At 41.4% G+C, this 20664-nt stretch overlaps 1 protein-coding gene across 3 annotated transcripts in view; it reads right to left on the bottom strand.

Annotated features, from left to right (window-relative positions):
- ARL15 (ADP ribosylation factor like GTPase 15) overlaps positions 1-4871 on the bottom strand; it is a 395108-nt gene extending 390237 nt beyond the window's left edge. The window contains exon 1 of one of the 3 annotated variants that reach the window (XM_027606163.2): positions 4730-4871. In XM_027606163.2, coding sequence (XP_027461964.1) covers positions 4730-4777 — 48 coding nt within the window. In that variant the 5' untranslated portion in view covers positions 4778-4871. The remainder of the gene's footprint in view (positions 1-4729) is intronic. The other 2 variants (XM_027606162.2, XM_027606165.2) reach the window with 2 other exon arrangements.
- Positions 4872-20664: the final 15793 nt, after the last annotated feature.

Here is a 20664-nt window from a genome sequence, read left to right as displayed (position 1 = left end):
GTCGTCTGGCACATAGGTAAGTGCTCAATAAGTAAACTCAGGCTTCACTCCCTCTACCCCGCTCCCCCCCCCCCCCCCCCCCCCCCCCCCCCCCCCCCCCCGCATGCCAGTAATCGCATGGCTTAGGCTCCCAGAGAACGTGAATCATTTCTCCTGTGAGTCTTTTCCTAGGACTTCCACTTCCAGACTTCTAAGACTGCAGCAACAGAAGCTGGAGAAATAGCTAATGCCTCCACGTCAGAGTTCCTGCTCAATACACAGATGTTCTTCAAACTTTTGTGTCATGACAAGTCCAGATGGTAGATCTGTGCTTGCATTATTTTAATCTTATGATTCAAAGAATATTTATATAACTAATCCAATTGCAGTTAAGACTAAAAAATGTTTGGCCTGTATGTTATAGTCAATTTGACTATACAATTTATAATGTTCAGAGTCATTCAGGGTTAAACACGCCACACTTTAAATTTAACTGAGCACCAGATAAAATCCAAATGTGCCTTCACTCTTCTTTTCAAACAGGCACATTTACAACTTACTAGTACCTATAGGCTCTGTTGTTTGAAGTAGATCATGAGTTTCTGTTCTTGGTCAGTTGGCTTTTATTCTATAGACGGTTATGTACTTCTGCTGACCTATCTACCTTCTCATCTGATCTTCCCCCCCGACACACAAATCTTTATAATGGCAGGTACAGCCTCAGACCAAGAAACTAGGCCAGGTTCACCAATCTATATGGAAAACCTAAAACCCTGGCCTTAAATTATAAACCCAACATACAAATGCAGTGATCATTAGTTGACAATTAGAATCCAAGACTAATCAACCATTTTCAGTTGTCATATTTTCGAGTCTAACTCTGCACTTTAGTTCACAATAAAACAAAACATGTAAAATGAGAAGCCTACCAGAAAGCCAGGGAGCACATCGGAAGCTGCCTTCTCTCCAATGCTCCTTGTGCAGCCTGTCCTGCCACGGACTCCTCTAGAGCCACATGCCTGGCAGTCCTATAGCCCAGGGGACCTCAGCTGGGAGCTCATCCTCTCACGACCTTCAGGGCCATCCACAGAGCAGTGGGTTCCATGAATATTTGTTGAATGGATGAAAATATCAACATGTGATAGTATTAAACAATCAAGGGTCTTATGACATCCTGCTTGCTGATGACCACTCCAAATCTTTCCATATACTAGCACTAGTTTAAAAGTTAGCCCAGCATTTACCAGTGAGAAATCATGAAGGTCTTTAGGTAGAAGAATAAGAGATGTAATCACAATACAGTAACATTTTATATCTGAAAAAAAATGTGTTTATAAATCCCTTTTTTCCCTCCATTATCTCATTAACCATCATCATAGGCATTACACAAAGCAGAATGAATTTTTACTGTTTTGATGGCAGAAGGGGGGAAAAGGGTAAAATCCTAACCAATCAACATGAGCTAGGACAGAAAAAAAAATTGAAACTGAAAGGAATCTATTAGTTGATTTTGTCCAACCAACCTAGCAGGAAAACCTGGTAGATGTGTTTCTCTTTCATTACAACTCGATTTTCTCCTACTTTATTCAAAAGCTCTGCACGTAGTCTCACTAGTTCTACCTGTCAAGAGAAAGTAAGATGCCAGTACTGCCTGTTGGAACAGTAGAAAAATCTTCACCCATAGACCCAACGGTATGAACATTGGCCTTTAAAGCCCATCCTGAAGATGGAGAAAAGCTGTGCGGCCTCCTAAGCCTACTCCCTTAACCAGAAAACAAGAGGTTTTTATATTTAAATTGCCACCCAGGCTACACAAAGTATCTTGATAATCTTCAAGTGTAAAGGATACATTCTGCATTCCCCAGAACAAAACACCTAATCCAAACAGATTTTATCTTGTCTCAGTTTAGAAGCTGGTGAGAAAAGCAGGACGGTCCCTCGGTCTCATTCATTCAACAAATACTGGGCACTGGGTGATATTTATTCAGAATTAGCAAATTACCACTATAACCCTGAACTGAATTTAAAAAGCCCTGTCTTAAATATTAAGGCATTATCCCTGTCCCTCACCTTATTGGTCACCTCTAATTGAGAACATTTCTTTTAAGAAAATCAACTGCAACCTCAAAGGTCAGGCAGCTACATCATTCGTTTCAAAACCCACAGTCCTATTATAAGCTGCTAAAAATAGCACCTACCTTTCTCCCATTTCCCTTCCTTTCTAATCTCCTCCACATAAAAAAGGTTAAGTGATGACATCCCATCCAAAGAACAATACATACACACAGCTCCCTCTTCCAGCTTCCAATGGCAGCAACAAGGAAAGTCAAGCACTGATTAAAAAAGAAAAGATACCATACACCAGTATGCCTGTCAAGCGCGTGGACAGGGAGCTCTAGTCCACAAGCTCAGCAAAATCTGAAGAGCCAATCTTGTCAGGAAAGGGGCATTTTTTTTTTCTGGAAGTCAAAGAACTTGTGAATTGGTTTTAAAAATAAGATGGCAGATGTAGTCAACAGAATTGATTTTTTTTCCCAGAAATCGGTTTTTAATGAACACCATATAAAGATTATGTATAAGCAAGAGTCAATTTGAAAGGCAAGAGAGGAATGATATGTGGCACTTCATTTTCTCAGAGTTGATAAGAAGTAAACACAAAAACCTGCCTCTGAAGAGTTGTCTTTTAAGTGAAATTGGACAGGAAAATTGGACTTCATGTTTAAGGATTTTCTTAAGTATTTTCACAGGCGATACTTGGCACACTCATAAAAACGGGACTTATTTCCTTTAAGATTTTCTCATCCCCAACGATTGGCCAATGATTTTTATTTAACAGTTTCACTGCAGTTATGATTTTTTTTAAAGCTTAAAGTTACAAAATGTTATTTTTTAGTACCAATGCAATAGGGCGTGTGGGGGCATGGCAGGTGAAACCAAAAGGCTGTGTCAAATTTAGGGCCCATTGATTTTAACACAAAACTGTTACTAAACTGACAAATTAATCTGCTTTTAAGGGACCCTAAAGCCCCACTAACAATCATTCACCACCTTTAAATAATCCACCTAGAAATTAACCTGAGTAATCAACCAGTTTTCAATCCTTGAATCCCAAGTGGTTTGGTGGTTTTGTCACCTCCGCTTTGTGATGCTATTTGTAAATTTAAAACTCATCCACTAAAGAAATAACAATGATCAGAACCACCAGACTTCCTTTTTAGGAACTACTTAAGTATCCAAAATTAGCTTTCAGTAGTACAGGTAATGTCACCCTTTCCTATTTGGAATTACCCTCAACAAACTTTGGCTTTGAGTGGACTGCAAAACAAAACCATAGTACTGCATTTTATAAGACAAGCTACAAAATAATCAGTTACTTAATTTAGAAAATCTAAACCACTTGGCAACTCTTAACCTACATGGCACTTTGAATTTTAAAGGACACGCATAATCAGATAACCTCCTTAACTAGCTCCAGGTGTGGGTGGATAATGTCCCTTTATCACAAAGATAACTGACATCAACAAATGAACAAAACAGAATTTGAACTCAATTTTTTATCTCTGCTCCATTCACAAGGTCATGCATTTACTTCAATCACCATCCTTCCCCACAAAAAAACAAAAACAAGCCATTAAGCTTTAGGGGAAACATTTCCTTCACATAAACTAGAGTAAGTCCTAGACAAGAAAACAGTACAAAACCCGTCCTTGTCCAGCGTTTCTTGATCATGATAGCTTTCACAGTCTTTCTTAGAACAGCAGTAAGTTTAATTCCTAGAAGGCACTGGCAAATCTCTGCCAGGACAATCTACAGTAAAACCGACTGCATGTGTCCAACAAGATCACAGAAGGGTCAATGTTTTTAACCAGCTACTGCAACTCTACATGAAGAGCTAACAAGGTAAACCTGGTAATTGTATAGGATCGAACACAGCCAATGTCAGTGAGGTTCCCCCTGAACACAAACATGCAGCTCTGGGGAAATAGAATTTCTGGAACAATACATGATGCTTGCATAATTCCACAAAAACACGAGTGCATTATTAAAATAATGTTCAGTCCCAGCATTGTGGGGACACTTCCCACCTAAACTTCTCAGCACAAGCCTGGCCTAAAAACACAGCTGGGATCCAGGGTAAAAGCCACAGGCACCCACGACAGGAACGGTGGGACAATGCCTGCCCCTACCCAGTCCCGACCAGGCTTCGATGTAGTTTAGTCCCGTCTACTTTACGGTAATGTGCTTTTAAAACCTCGCCGCGACCGAGGTCATAGCTTTAGAGATCTAATAACAACCAAATGACCGGGGCTGCCGGGCACTTAGTAAGCCATTCTGGTTATGGCTCTTTAATAGTACCTGGAGTTCTGCTAAAGGGAGAGCAGAAAACTCCTGCCTCCCAGGAAAGAAAGTCCTTTGCGGGGAGCACAGAGGGAAGAAGCAAAGAACCGGATCGCAGGCAGAGGACGCCCCGCCGCCGCGGCCCCATCTCTCCCGCACCCCCAGCACGCCCCTCTCCCCGCAGGGGGGCGGCCGGGGCCACACCTTTACCTGTCAGCTCCACCACCCCCTCCTCCGCCCCGCCGGCGGCCACTCGGAGTCCCAGCACAGCTCCAGAGCAGGCTGCAGGAGAAAGAACCCCAAATGCATCCCATCCCAAAGCAAGGAAGCAAAAAGGCTGCTCCTCCAGGCGGAGGGACACCGGGCACGTCGGGGTGCGAGAGACGACACGCCACCCCTGTCCCGCACCTACCAGATAATCCATGTACAGAAACGCCTCAGTTATCCGGAGATCAGACATCCGGCAGCCTAAAGCATCCGGAACGGCTCCGAACCCGGAAAAAAAAGCAGCTTCTCTGGCTGCGAGCGAGCAGCCCCTGAAAAAGCCAGCAACAACGAAAATAGCCGAGAGCAGCCGAGCAGCCGAAGATTACACAAGGGGCGCGGCGATTGGCTGGGCGGGCGGGCAGAAGGAAAGGAGAGCGCTCATTGGCTGCGGTGCCTATAAAAAGCAGGCCACTGCGGGTGGTAGGAGAGAAGCGCGGGAGCGGCGAGGGAGCTGGTTCCTATGAGCTGCGCGGAGGGCGGGGGCTAGGGCTGCGCGGGCGGAAGAGCGAACCGGGAAGAGCGGAAAATCGGCTGGTGCCGCAGCAACTGCCCGAGTTCTGCGTGCTTCCGTAGCAGCCTATTCGGGTAGAGCGGAGCAGAACTGTGCTCCAGTGCTGGAGAGCCGTAGTATCCCCTCCTGTCCTCAGTAGGAAGCGAGCCCTGAAGCGGGAGGCGTGGTAGCCACCGACACCTAACGCCGCTCTCGGGAGTGATTTCCTGCGGGCTCCGCGGCCTCTAGACAGCACCGAGGGGGCGCCTAAGGAATGTACTCTGCACAGGCAGGCCTGTGACCTCCCCCCCCCACCTTGAGGATGTGAATCTTCGAAGCGCACAGCTCCAGCCTCATATCCCTCAGGGTACACAGAAGCTTAGGACACAGCCAGAGGTAACAGAGGAGGCTCCCTTAGAACGCCAGGTTGCCCTCAGATTTCCCTGTCCACCACGTGAAAGGGGGGGGGGGAAATTTGAGGGACACGGTAGACCTCAAACACCGGAAAGCTGTCAGTTCTTCACAGGCTTAGAGTCCAATTACACTGAGCACAAATCCATCATCCCTAAAGAAAATGAGCAATAGAACAAGCAGCTTTCTGACAAGACCTATGTCATACACTGTTGTGACCCGCTATCCTGGTTAAGAGGTAAGAGTATAAGCAGGTGCATTTGAGACTTGTGCATTTCCTGGTAAATAACTTCGAAATTGGCATTGGGATTTTGCTATTCCATAAAGGGAGGAGGGAGGTCTGAATCAGTCAAGAAGCCAGATAAGAACACTCACTCAGGATTTGGATTTTGTTTAAGATTCAGGCTGAACGACCACACAATGCCAGACATACCAACTTAGGCTCACATGATTGAAGTACTGCAGCCAAGCCACCCCCCAAATAGTTTGAGACCGGAAAGGATCGCTCTCACCTGTATTATTAGGGCTCCCCTACAAAAATGTTTTAATAGAAAAACTTCAACTGAAATCTTTCTGAAGAGACTGCCGACTGTATAAATGTTTAGGGATTGGATTTTTATTTTCCCCCTAACTTGGCATCTTCTCTTTTTGCATCCTCAAGAATGCATTTCCTTACTGTAAGTTTACCTGCAGCTGCCAAACAATGGAATTCACCCTAAATGTGCAGGAAGGGAATGCAGCCCCTTACAGGGAGCTTCAGGTTAGTGAGCCATGTGATTTGGGGTATTCTGTCTCATCTCTCTGAATGAACGAACCTGTTTCCTCTACTAAACATTGAGCATTCCTGTGGCCAGAGAATTTTTTTTTTTAAGGAACTGAAGGACAAATATACACTTAGTACAGAACTTGACTTTGTTGATCAGATTTGCACACAAAATTGTGTAAATTAAACTTCAGAAATTTCAATGACTTTTGCCTATGCAGGAGCTAATTTGACTCAATTGCATTAAGCCATTAGATCCAGTTTTGATTGATTTATCAGAATGCCAAGAACATCGATTTAGAAGAGATTTTGACCTGGATTCTAAAGTGATGAGCTTCCCTAAACCTACAGCACAACTGGTTGAAACTGACTGCAGAAGTCGCAGTCCTCTCAAATTTGCTAGCAAAAATAATTCAAATAGACTGGAAACGTTTTGGGTTTGTTGTTGTTGTTTTTCCTTTCCATGAAAAAGCATACTGCAAATAAGATAAAGGGCTTGAGTTAGCAAAGAGACACTTTTGGTCCATTGTCTTAAAAAATTGAGGTCTTGACTACTGCCCAGTCAGACTCTTAAACAGCCTATCAGTTTCTATGCAGGGGAGGGTAACGCTCAGGAGCCACTGGCTTCTGCCTTCCTTTAAAAGCTAACCTTAAAAGACTCCTCAACAGAAGGTCATTAGGCTAAACATGGTTCATCCTACTTCCAGGAATGAGTAAATGAGCTCAAAGCAGGGAGATGAATTTACTTCAAGTTCCAAAGGCTGCACCATAGTAGTCACCATATTCCACAATATTTGTACATTCTAACACCAAGGAAAACCTTGTGTTTGATGTATTAAAAAATCCTAAGCGGGGCGCCTGGGTGGCTCAGTTGGTTAAGCATCTGCTTTCGGCCCAGGTCATGATCCCAGGGTCCTGGGATTGAGCCCCGCATCGGGCTCCCTGCTCGGTGGAAAGCCTGCTTCTCCCTCTCCCACTCCCCCTGCTTGTGTTTCCTCTCTCACTGTGTCTCTGTCAGATAAATAAATAAAATCTTTAAATAAAAATAATAAAAATAAAAAATCCCAAGCAGCAATGTCCACAAGAGCCAAACTATGGAAAGAGCCCAGATGTCCATCAACGGATGAATGGATAAAGAGGTGGTGTGTGCACGTGCGTACACACACACACACTGGAATATTACTCAGCCATTAAAAATGAAATCTTAACATTTGCAACAGCGTGGATAGAGCTAGAAGGTTTTATACTAAGTGAAATAAGTCAATCAGAGAAACACACAACATGATTTCACTCATATGGAATTTAAGAAACAAAACAGGATCGTAGGGGAAGGGAGGGAAAAATAAGGAAATCAGAGAGGGAGACAAACCATAAGAGACTATTAACTCTAGGAAACAAACTGAAGATTACTGGAGGGGAGGTGGGGGAGAGATGGGGTAATTGGGGGACGGGCATTAAGGAGGGCACGTGATGTAATGAGCACTGGGTGTTATATGCAACTGATGAATCACTAAATTCTACCCCTAAAACTAATAATAGTGTGTTAATTGAATTTAAATAAAATTTTTTTTAAATCCTATATTACCTTTTGGAAAAGAATCTTCAAAAACCTGAAGCTTCAGAACTCCATATGGAGCACATCTTTCCAGTTAGATGTTAGTCACCTGGGATGTGTATACACTATTGTGCAGAGGAAAGAGGCTAACATCATTAATTGGGATGAACAGATACCACACTACCTACTATGTGAAGCTGCAGTCTTAGCTGATGGATATTGCTATCGGGTAGTCACTCCAAAGGTGCTTTATAAAGCGTGTAGGGGTTAGAATGCATTCACTTCACCATATGCCAATTAACAGGCTGCAGTCTTGAATAAGACATTGTCTATTGATGTAGGCCCCTGCCTTTGCTCTCAATAAAATGAACGACCCTCTTCCAGACACCTAACATGTATAAACTCATAAGGCAACTGCATTACTACACAGATTTTGGGAAAGAGGGTGTCACTGTTGCCTGTCAAAAGCAAGGAGAAATTCTTTTATGATAGGCCATAGTCTACAATTCTATGAAGACCACTAACTAGCCAGATTTAGAGGAAAGTTTGTTAAAGCATCACTTGGAAACAAATGCATTTTTGCAACTTGGTCTCCCAAAGTCTACCATCCAGAAAAATCAACGTATTAGTGGCTATTTCCATCTACTGTTTTTGTTGTTTGATAGAACTTATGGAAAAGTATAGTCTTTACTAGTTTTGTATCATGCACTCACTTTATATAAACTTCACTATATCCTGAAACTTCATAAGTGTTTCATAGCTATGTAAAGCTCTACTATATAAATGTACTAGGATAAATTCCTTAGTAGATACTCTGGTAAATATTGCAGTGAATGCTGGCTTGTAGGATTGTTAACATCTCCTTATAAGAATTATCCTAAGAATATTCTAGAAATGAATTATTGGTACAAAGGGTATGAGCACTTTTAATACTCATTTTTGTACTAGCTTATAGGCTTCTGTCCCCTGCCCCCAACTCCAAAGTAGGAGATGTTTATCTTGCCTCATTCTTGCTTTGCGTATATGCCTGCATAGTTGAGAGATAGTGTCTTTCATTAGACTCTTAAGCCACATGGGGCGCCTGGGTGGCTCAGTTGTTAAGCGTCTGCCTTCGGCTCAGGTCATGATCCCAGGGTTCTGGGATCGAGCCCCGCATCGGGCTCCCTGCTCCATGGGGGCTTGCTTCTCCCTCTCCCACTCACCCTGCTTGTGTTCCCTCTCACTGTATCTCTCTGTCAAATAAACGAAATCTTTAAAAAAAAAAAAAATCTTAAACCACGGTCTCTTCAACAAATGGTGTTGGGAAAATTGAACAGCCACATGCAGAATGAAATTGGACCATTTCCATACACCACACACAAAAACAGACTCAAAATGGATGAAAGACCTAAATGTGAGACAGGAATCCATCAAAATCCTAGAGAAGAACACAGGCAGCAACCTCTTCGACCTCAGCCACAGCCACTTCTTCCTCATGGCCAAAGGCAAGGGAAGCAAGGGCAAAAATGAACTATTGGGACTTCATCAAGATAAAAAGTTTTTGCACAGCAAAGGAAACAGTCAACAAAACCAAAAGACAACCTACAGAATGGGAGAAGATATTTGCAAATGACACATCAGATAAAGGGCTAGTATCCAAAATCTATAAAGAACTTATCAAACTCAACACCCAAAGAACAAATAATCCAATCAAGAAATGGGCAGAAGACATGAACAGACATTTTTCCAAAGAAGACATCCAAATGGCCAACAGACACATAAAAAATGCTCAACATCACTCAGCATCAGGGAAATCCAAATCAAAACCACAGTGAGATACAACCTTACACCAGTCAGAATGGCTAAAATTAACAAGTCAGGAAACGACAGATGTTGACGAGGATGTGGAGAAAGGGGAACCTTCCTACACTGTTGGTGGGAATGCAAGCTGGTGCAGCCACTCTGGAAAACAGTATGGAGGTTCCTCAAAAAGTTGAAAATAGAGCTACCCGATGACCCAGCAACTGCACTACTGGGTATTTACCCCAAAGATACAAATATAGTGATCCAAAGGGGTACTTGCACCCCAATGTTTACAGCCGCAATGTCCACAATAGCCAAATTGTGGAAAGAACCACATGATGGACATCTGTCCATCAACAGATGAATAAAGAAGATGTGGTGTATATATACAATGGAATATTATGCAGCCATCAAAAAAATGAAATCTTGCCATTTGCAACAACGTGGATGGAACTAGAGGGTATTATGCTAAGCAAAATAAGTCAATCAGAGAAAGACATGTATCACATGATCTCACTGATATGAGGAATTCTTAATCTCAGGAAACAAACTGAGGGTTGCTGGAGTGGTGGGGGGTGGGAGGGATGGGGTGGCTGGGTGATAGACATCGGGGAGGGTATGTGCTATGGTGAGCACAGTGAATTGTGTAAGACTGTTGAATCACAGACCTCTACCTCTGAAACAAATAATACATTATATGTTAAAAAAAAAAGTAGGAAGGGAAAAATGAAGGGGGGAAATTGGAGGGGGAGAACCTTGAGAGACTACGGACTCTGAGAAACAAACAGGGTTTTAGAGGGGAGGGAGGTGGGGGGATGGGTTAGCCCGGTGATGGGTACTAAGGAGGGTATGTATTGCATGGAGCACTGGGTGTTATACGCAAACAGTGAATCATGGAACACTACATAAAAAAAATAAAGTTTTAAAAAACTGATTTACTTAAAACAAACAAATAAATAATAAATAAAGACTCTTAAACCACGGACACTTCTTCAGAAGTGGTATCTACTGAATTCTGCAGAGGTCATTGTGCACTTTGCCTATTTACTGCCTCCCATGACTTCTAGGACCTTAACATTTTTTTCCTAGCCCCACTCTTCCTGTTCCAGGTGGCCATCCTGACACCCACCCCCAGCCACCTCTGATTTACCCCAGGCCCCTTCTCTGCTTCCTACACTTGAACAAAGTACCATTATGTCCTAGAAGATGAACCTCCTATGAAGCTGCTAACAGAACTTCCATAAATGGAAGAGGTCAGAAGGTTAGAGGTTTTAATTAAGAGAATTTTCTGTTCCTAGCATGGTGGCCTACAAAACGAGAGGGAACCCTAGCTGTAATGATGGGACTCTTGCAATTAGAAACTTTTAAGTCTAAAACATCTCCATGTCAGCTTAAACTTGTTTTGTCTCCAGCAAGCTGATATCAAAGTCCCACATGTCTAATTTTTAAAGATTAGTGGCCTGGCAATCACGAACATTTGCCACAAAACTAGATGAGCTTGGGTGGGTCACTTGTTTCTTCCAGGCTTCTGTTTACTCAGCTACAAGATACAGTTGAACTAATCACTAGATGATTAAGGACCCTTTCAGATCTAGAAACCTTACCCCTGGTTGGGGAGCATGGATTTGTTCTAAACCAATTAACTCCCCTCTTCCAAAAAGAATTTGTTGGGTCTTGGAGTATGAAAGCAAGACAAGACATTGAAAATGAAGACTCATCACTTAATGTGGTAAATCTAGGAGAAAGACAGAACTAGACCTCACAAGCAAACACTACCCAAGCACCACATATTAAGAAGCTCTGTCAATCCCTCTTGATACCTCCCCAGGATCATTTAATCTTAGACAGTACTGCATTGCTGATTAGTTTCCTATTGGCACTGTGACAAATTACCACACACTTGATGACAAGACACAAATTTATTCTCTTATAGTTCTGCAAGTTAGAAATCCTGAGTCTTTCGGGGCTAAAAAAAAAAAAAAAATCAAGGTGCTGGCAGGGCTGGTTCCTTCTAGAGATCCCAAGGGAGAGTTCTTTAGCTCTTCCAGCTTCTGGCTGTTTTCATTCCTTGGCTTGTGACCATATCACTCCAGTCTCTACATCTATGGTCACATTGCCTTCTCTTCTATAGTCTAACCTCTCCGTGCCTCCCTCTTACAAGGGCAGTTGTGATTGCGTTTAGGGCCTACCCAGATAATCCAGGATAATCTCCCCGCCTCAAAATTCTTAATTTATCACACCTACAAAGTCACTTTTTTAAAATTACTTTTTTCTTTTTTTAATTTAATTTTATTATGTTATGTTAGTCACCATACAGTACCTCACTAGTTTTTGATGTAGTGTTCCATGATTCATTGTTTTCATACAACAGCCGGTGTACAAAGTCACTTTTGCTATCCAAGGTAACATTCACAGGTTCTACAAATTAAGACCTGGTATCTTTGGAGCCATTATCTAACCTAACACCCTGATCTTATGATATACAGGAAAAGCAAATACTTCCATGGAAATCCAAAGTGACAAGCACAATTTACTAATGCCTAAGGAATGAGATAAACTCCCAGTTTGAGAAAGAATTAAAACTTGGTGAGGCAGCCCTGGGGTACTCTAATTGTATTCAGACAGTTTATAATTCACTTCTCATGTGGCATTTGAGGTTTTTTCCCCTATTCATATTTTTAAAAAAATAACCTTGAGAATTCACATACACTTCACCCATTTAAAGTATACAGTTCAGTGGGGTTTTTTGTGTATTTACAGATTTGTGCAACTATCACCATTTTTAGGAATTTTAAAGATTTTAGAGAATACGAACATGAATGGGAGTGAGACTTTGGAGCAGACTCTGCTCAGCAAGGAGACTGATGCGGGGCGCGATCTCAGGACCCTGAGATCACGACCTGAGCCAAAACCAAGAGTTGGACGCTTAACTGACTGCACCACCCAGGCACCACTAGAACATTTTTAATCACCTCTAAGAGAAACCCTGAACCGTTGAGCTATTACCCTCCACCCCTTACCTCCACCTTCAGCCCTATGAAACCACTAGTCCACTTTCTGTCTCTATGGACTTCTGTTCTGGACTTTCATATGAATGGAATCCTATAGTATGTGGTCTTTGGGGATTGAGCTCTTTCACTTTGATAGTATTTAAGTTTCATCCATGTTGTAGCATATACATTCTTTCCTATGGCCAGATAATATTCCATTGTATGGAAATACTGCATTTTTATTTTTTTAAAAGATTTTATTTATTTATTTGACATATCGAGAGAGAGCACAAGCAGGAAGAGCAGCAGAGGGAGAAGCAGGCTCCCTGCTGAGCAAGGAGCCCAACGCGAGACTCGATACCAGGACCCTGGGATCATGACCCGAGCCGAAGGCAGACACTTAACTGACTGAGCCACCCAGGCATCCCTGGACATACTGCATTTTGTTCATCCATCATCCATTGATGAAACTTTGGATGATTTCTACCTTTAATTTTGAATCATGCTGTCCCTCTACTTTTTCTCTCCTTTTCTTTTGCTCAATATTTTCTCCAAATCTCTTCTTCATTTCTCTTCCTTTATTGTCCATAGCTAAACTTTCTTCATAGTAATATTGTCCTAGAGCAGTTGGTCTAAATATGAATGGTATTTCTTTTAAAATTTTGTTTCTTGTAGTCTGATTAGTCCTTCACTCTCCAAATTCTTGAACATTAGCTTTTTTCTATTATATTCTTATTTCTATTCTAGGACCCAGAAGGATAAATTTATGAACATATTTTAACTGTATTATGTCCATGGTGGTTTTGAAACTTCCGTGAGATGAAAGGTCTGAATTGCTTTATCCTGCACGACAAGAAATAGTACATTAAGTTCCTTGAAAGTCTTTGAGTAACCAAGAATCTAAGCCCTGCTTGATAACCAGATTATAAAAAAAATATCAGGATAGCAAACCAGAAGAATCAACTATGTACTTTTAATTGTCAAGGAGCAATAAGCACTTCACAGGGATTTATTTCAAAAAGTGGGGGGGAAATGCCCTTTGGAAAATAAAGGTGCTTTGGAGACTGAGAAGAACAATATATGGGCAGTCGCTTATTCATAAAAAAAAAAAAAAAGATCAGTTTTGACTGATGGATGGGTAGTAGTAGAAGATATTCTCTACTTGAAAGCAGAGGGGGTGTTTGAGCCCTAAGTGTAGGATGCGAGCAAGATGGTTAAATGTGGGGGCAAGTATAATTTGAGAGTTAAGATTCACCCAGGATCTTCTCTACAGGTTATTGCCTCTTAACCCACCATGTGCTGTTAGTGACAAGTCAACTTGCAGCTCCATTCTGTGTATCTGTAATCTGCTCAATTGTTGTGGTACCAAAAACTAACGTAACTATGGCAGCTGCATAGGTGAGCAAGTCTCAAGAAGTAGACATTTGCTTTCTTATCTGTTTTTTATGAGATCACCATCTACTGGAGTGATTTTTCCAAGTTGCTTTCTTGTAGGTATTTCACTAAAAATTGGACACTTGGAGTGCTTCTGATTTACAACTTGGTCTCTTTGAAAGCTTACGTGTAAATATCTTAATTCAAAGGTAGCGCACATGCACACGCACACACACACACAAACAAAACCAAAAAAAGAAAGTTAGCACTTGGCTCAAAACAGCTTGCCAGGAGTTGAGAACCTGAAACAGTACGAAGCTATAATATACAGCCAGTGAAAAGCATGGCAATTGTGCCATCAAGAATTATCTTATCCCAACTTGAGATTCTGAGTCTATGTAGTTTAAACTAAGCAAGACAAGCATGTAGGCACTTTGGGCAGGTTAATACGGGTTCATTTATTCTAACTAACCTATGTAGCACCTGCTGTATGTTAGGAATCCTAGGAAAACAAGGTCCCTGCTCACAAGGAGCTTAATCTCTAGTGGATAGAGACAAGTATCAACTAGTGATAAATGCTACACAGAATTAAAGAGATGTACTATCAAGTAATGAGAAGGATGTCATAGACTAGTAGTCATAGATGGCATCTCTGGATTGTGTTAAGCAGTGCTGTCCAATAAAGCTTTCTGTAAGATGGAAGTGTTCTCTATCTACACTGTCCTATATGGTAGCATTGGCTACATATGGAGCCTGAGCACTTGAAATGTGGCCAAGGCACTGAATTTGATTTGTTTTTAATTTAAATCTAAGTAGCCACATGTGGTTAGTGGCTATCATTAGACAATGAAGACATGAAGTCAAAATATGGAGGTCTTCCATTTAACCACGACATTAAATATATTTCAGCTACCCCACTGGCCAATTAAGGAATAAAGGGCCCACAAATAAAACTAAAGACGCTTGTATAGGAGAGATCAACCATCTTGGAAAACAAAATGAGTAAAGAATTGGCAGTTAACATAGTAGAACAAAGCTGAAGCCTAAGTCCTGGAATCAGGAAAGCCAGCAAAAAGCGAGCCGATTCCTGCCGAACTCCCATTAGCTCAGAAATAAGATGCACCTGGTCCTCGGATCTGGCAGAGACTGAAAATACAAAGTAGCTGGGAGTCTTTAAAATGCACACTTGAGCCCACCGATGTGCCTCACTCCACAAAGTGACTACCTGAAAGAAGACCAAAGTGAAAACTAAAGAGGGCTTGACCTCAGGGACAGCAGATAAAGGCAAAGAGCAAATTCAATAGAGCTGGAATGAAGCTCAGGAAACCACCCAAAAAGATAAAGAAGCAGTTGAGCAAAGACCATTAGAATACCAGCTCAGAAGTCTAATACCCAATTAGATATTTCAAAACAAAGAGAAACGACAGCCACGGTGAGAAGAAATTATGAAGTAATTTTAGCAAACATTCCACAAACCAAAACTATGCATTTCCAGACCAAAAAGAACACAAATGTCCAGAACAATGACATATTACCATTAAAGAAACAACCAGTTAAACACCTTCCTACAGAAGCCCCACTCCGACAGAGCCACCATCAAATTTTATCAAACACTACAGGAACAAAAAAATTCCAACCTTAAAAGTACTCCAGAGTTGGTTTCTTCTGAGACCTCCGTCGTTAGCTTGCAGATGGCTACCTCCCGCTATGTCCTGAGGTGGTCTCTCCTCTGGTCACCCTTGCTATCTCTCTGGCCGCCTCCCCTCTCCTAGGACCCACCCCAACAGCCTCATTTTAACTTAATTACCTCTTTAAAGGCCCCGGCTCCATATCTACTTTCAGAAGTACTGGGAGTTAGGGCTTGAACAAATAACCTTGGAAGTGGGAAGAGGCAACTCACCCCGTAACAACATTCATGGGGGGGGGGGGGTGGGAAATCTAAGAATAAAAAGGGCTTTATTCAGATTAATGAAGGACATTGACAAAAAACATACAGCAAATGGCAAAACACTTAAAAGTCTTTGGTCAGACAATAAACTGGTGGTTGCCAGAGGCGAGGGGAGGTGGAGGGATGGGAGGAGGTACAAACTTGAGTCATAAACTAAAGAAGTCACAAGGATGTAATGTATAGCATAGGGAATACAGTCGATAATATTGTAATAATTTTCTACGGTGATAGATGGTACCTAGACCTATCGTAGTGATCATTTCACAATGTGTAAGAAAATTGAATCACCATTTTGTACACCTGCAACTAATATAATATAGTATGTCAAGTATAACTCCATTTTTAAAAAATTTTTTCTTGTTATGTTCATCACCATACGTCACACCATTCGTTCTTGATGTAGTGTTCCATGATTCATTGTTTGTGCATAACACCCAGTGCTCCATGCAGAATGTGCCCTCTTTAATACCCATCACCAGGCTAACCCATCCCCCCACCCCTCTCCCCTCTAGAACCCTCAGTTTGTTTTTCAGAGTCCATCGTCTCTCATGGTTCGTCTCCCCCTCCGACTTCCTCCCCTTCATTCTTCCCCTCCTGCTATCTTCTTCTTTTTCTTTTTTCTTAACATATCTTGCATTATCTGTTTCAGAGGTACAGATCTGTGATTCAACAGTCTTGCACAATTCACAGCGCTCACCATAGCACATACCCTCCCCAATGTCTATCACCCAGCCACCCCGTCCCTCCCACCCCCCACCACTCTAGCAACCCTCAGTTTGTTTCCCAAGATTAAGAATTCCTCGTATCAGTGAGGTCATATGATACATGTCTTTCTCTGATTGACTTATTTCGCTCAGCATAACACCCTCCAGTTCCAACCACGTCGTTGCAAATGGCAAGATCTCATTCCTTTTGATGGCTGCATAATATTCCATTGTGTATATATACCACATCTTCTTTATCCATTCATCCGTCAATGGACATCTTGGCTCTTTCCACAGTTTGGCTATTGTGGACATTGCTGCTATGCACATTGGGGTGCACGTACCCCTTTGGATCCCTACATTTGTATCTTTGTGGTAAATACCCAGTAGTGCAATTGCTGGATCGTATGGTAGCTCTATTTTCAACTGTTTGAGGAACCTCCATACTGTTTTCCAGAGGGGCTACACCAACTTGCATTCCCACCAACAGTGTAGGAGGGTTCCCCTTTCTCCGCATCCCTGCCAACATCTGTCGTTTCCTGACTTGAATTATAACTCCATTTTTAAAAAGCCTTTGCTTTAAAGTCAAGGGATCGAAAGAGCAATGGCTAACTTATAACACCACAATCACATGCCGTGAGACATTCTATAAAATTCTATTTTATAGAATTCTGATCCAGTTAACTAAATACTTAAGATCAAGCTTTGGCAACAGACAGACCTAAGTTTCAATCCCAGGTACTTTATTAGCTACGTGACCTTGAGAAGGATACTTAACCTCTGAGACTCAGTTTCCCCACTTTTAAAATGGAGATAAAATATAGGTAACTGTCTACAAGTTGTGAGGATTAAATATCAATGAGGGCGACTCTCAGGTACTAGCTGTTATTCTTCTTTGTGTGGAAAGCTTTGTCAGGGTGCTGCTGTATATTTCAAAGACCATGCCTTGGACTTAGTTTGGAGAAGTGGAAGAATTCTGCTTCCACCACCAACACCACCTAGGATCTCAGGAAAATTACTCAATTTTGGAATTCCAGTGTCATTTTTAAAATGTTGCTGAAATGAAATTAAGCAAAAGGCTAAGCCAAAAAGCAGAGAAAAGATGAGATGGCTTTTGTCACTTGTTCTTTGGCTTTCACCAGTGTGGTTCAAAATAGAATCAAAAGAATTTGTAAGCTGGGCAGTCCAGTAAAAGCAGGCTGGCTTTGTGAGCCACTAAGCTCTATATTTTGTGCCATCTATGTGAAACCAGTCAAGTGTATCAGGAAACCCGCTGCTGCAACTAAAGTGAGTGATTAACCATTACATTTCTCCAACACATTTCATTTGGCTGTGTGACTCATTGGCTCACTTTTACTGGTGAAAACCACATCTGCACCCCATCAGGTGAACAAAAGCCTGAATGAACACAAGACTGTGTCTCTTTGTGACAGATGCCCATGCACAGAAGTATAGGGTTGCTGCACTTTGTAGCAGAAACTGTTGCTGCGGACACACAGCTGTCCTGAGGTAGAGCTCACATTCTGTCCAAGTGAAATAACTGATAAGTTATTATAGGAAAGAGCTGTGAGAAGAACTACTCTTAGGGGCGCCTGGGTGGCTCAGTCGTTAAGTGTCTGCCTTCGGCTCAGGTCATGATCCCAGGGTCCTGGGATTGAGCCCCCGCATCGGGCTCCCTGCTCAAGCGGAGAGCCTGCTTCTCCCTCTCCCTCTGCTGCTTGTGCTCTCTATCTCTCTGTCAAATAAATAAATAAAATCTTAAAAAAAAAAATACTCTTAATTTTAAACTCATAGTCACTTGTTTTGATAAATGTTCTCCATATAACATATTACTTTAATAATGTCTAGGCCTCTAGATTAAATGTTCCAGAACACGTACAAAGTATCAAGATGATTGACTTGATTTAACAAGGACAAATACCTACTTCGTCTCTTATCAGTAGTCTCACTGGTCCCAAATTTTTACGACAAATTTAGAAAGAAAGGAAGAAAAGTAGTAAATGTTGCCTGGTCCATAATAGTATAGAATCTTGTTCACTAATTTTAAGTGAGAACTCAGTTTGTACCCTTTTAAAAAGTATTAGATCCCAGATGTGATAACTCTTTGACAAGTAGGCTGGAGGCTCAGATAACTCAGTCATGTCATAGCATGATTAACAATTTTATTTTCCCACAGAGGTAAACTTTAATAAGTCAACCATCTATTTATGATAAAAAAGGAAATTATAATAATATTGAAACCATACGCAACTCTTATTCAAAATTAAGAAATGGAGTATTGCATTCTCTCAGCCTCAAAATTCTTCTGAGAAATAATTAACAGTTATTAAACGCTTGGTTATTATGACTGGTGAGAGAAAGAGTGGGCCTCTGTTCCTTTCCTCAAACCTCTCAAGAAAACACTACAATTACTGAATGTATGGAGGAATATCAGGCACAAGTATGAGTGATATTGTTTGTAGGGTATTTTATGGCACAAAGCAATAACAAAATATTCAGTTCTCAGGATATGAAAGATCATTTTGTGAAAATGATTTGACAAAACACAATCCTCAACTTGGTAAATTATTCTCAAAATGTTTAAGAAGTAAATGAAGCAATGAAACACATGTGACAACACAAGCCTATTTTTATACAGGAAAGCCTCTATTGAGGAATATTCTTATTACACAGAAAGGCCTTTGTCTTGAGTCTAGGATGAGATAGTTGGTCACTTGAAGGTATGTTTATTTATATTTTATAAGGATGGGAGAGGGGCTGTTGTCTCCTCAAGGCTTACTTTTCCTTTGGTAGTTCTGTTTGAGTTACTAAAATTTCCTGTTATTTTGTGTAGAATGCACCATGGGCTGCCAGTAAACAAAACTTTGTATCATTGTCTGAAATTCTAAAACAGAAATGGGGACCCACGGGGCAGAAATACTGTTTTGCATCAAAAGCAATATGCTAAATTTTACAAAGGACTAAAACATCCCTTGCACTGAGAAAACAAAAAAGAACAAGAATGACTTGTTTAAACATGCAAGTTGATACTGAGTGATGTCCCAACCTTCACAGATCATGGATGTAACCCTTGAGAAAGAAACTGAAATCTGTTCACAGAGGAACTAGAGCCTGCTTTTGTAAGGGACAATTCAGGCCATAGTGCATTTTTAGTAAATTAACAGATGTTTCTGATAAATCTGTAACTCAGAAGGATTCATCATGCTCATTGTGTTTGACAAGCACAAAATTAAGCAAGTTAAATCAGTCCTAAAGAAAGAAAAATGCTGTGTAGACAATCCATCAAATGACCAAAATCTAGAGTAATCTTTTCAGGGGGCAAGAGTTTATACTACTTGAATGTACTTGTGCTCAGAAAAGACTTCACTTGGAAGAACCCCAGGTATAAGATTTTCTACAAAATTGTGAACAGTTTCAATCCCATACCTCATAAAATAGGGTGGCTTAATACTTGATGCATAAATTTGCATCAGATTCACAGTATTAGCTAATTAGGAGAAAACAATAAACATTAGGATGCGCTATGTGATTCGTGCTCTGGCTTGCTGTGGGCTCACAAAAAGTCCTCCGCTCCTAAGGGGATGCAGAATGTCTTGGATTCTGGAGACAAACTTCATGTAAGTTCAAACTCACATTCCACCTTTAATTGGCTGAGTGATTTTGGACAAGTTATTGAATTTCTCCATGTCTTAATTTCCTCATCTGCAAAATGCTGATAATAGCACCTACCTCCATAGAATTGCTTGGATTAAATTAGTTAATACATGCAAAGCTGTATAGCACTGAGAATGGCAGGTGGCACAGGGTTAGCCCTCTAAGCAATTTTACACCTACAACTGTTAAGGATTACTTGGGTCCCAGCAGAAGGGCAATTAAGGTCTAGACGGCACAATAAAAATGAAACACTATTAAGTCCTAAAATCCAAACTTTGGGAAAGAGGGGGGACATAGAAAAAAGGCCTTGAGATAGAGGACTTGGTTTAAAGGAGGGGATGGGACATCCTAAGTGACTGGAAAAGGCAGGACTGAGCCTGGCTTTTAAGGAAGAACCAGCCTGACTGGA

Source organism: Zalophus californianus, chromosome 5 (assembly GCF_009762305.2).
Source record: "Zalophus californianus isolate mZalCal1 chromosome 5, mZalCal1.pri.v2, whole genome shotgun sequence".
Taxonomy (NCBI): Eukaryota; Metazoa; Chordata; class Mammalia; order Carnivora; family Otariidae; genus Zalophus; species Zalophus californianus.
This window is presented reverse-complemented; position numbering and strand designations above follow the sequence as displayed.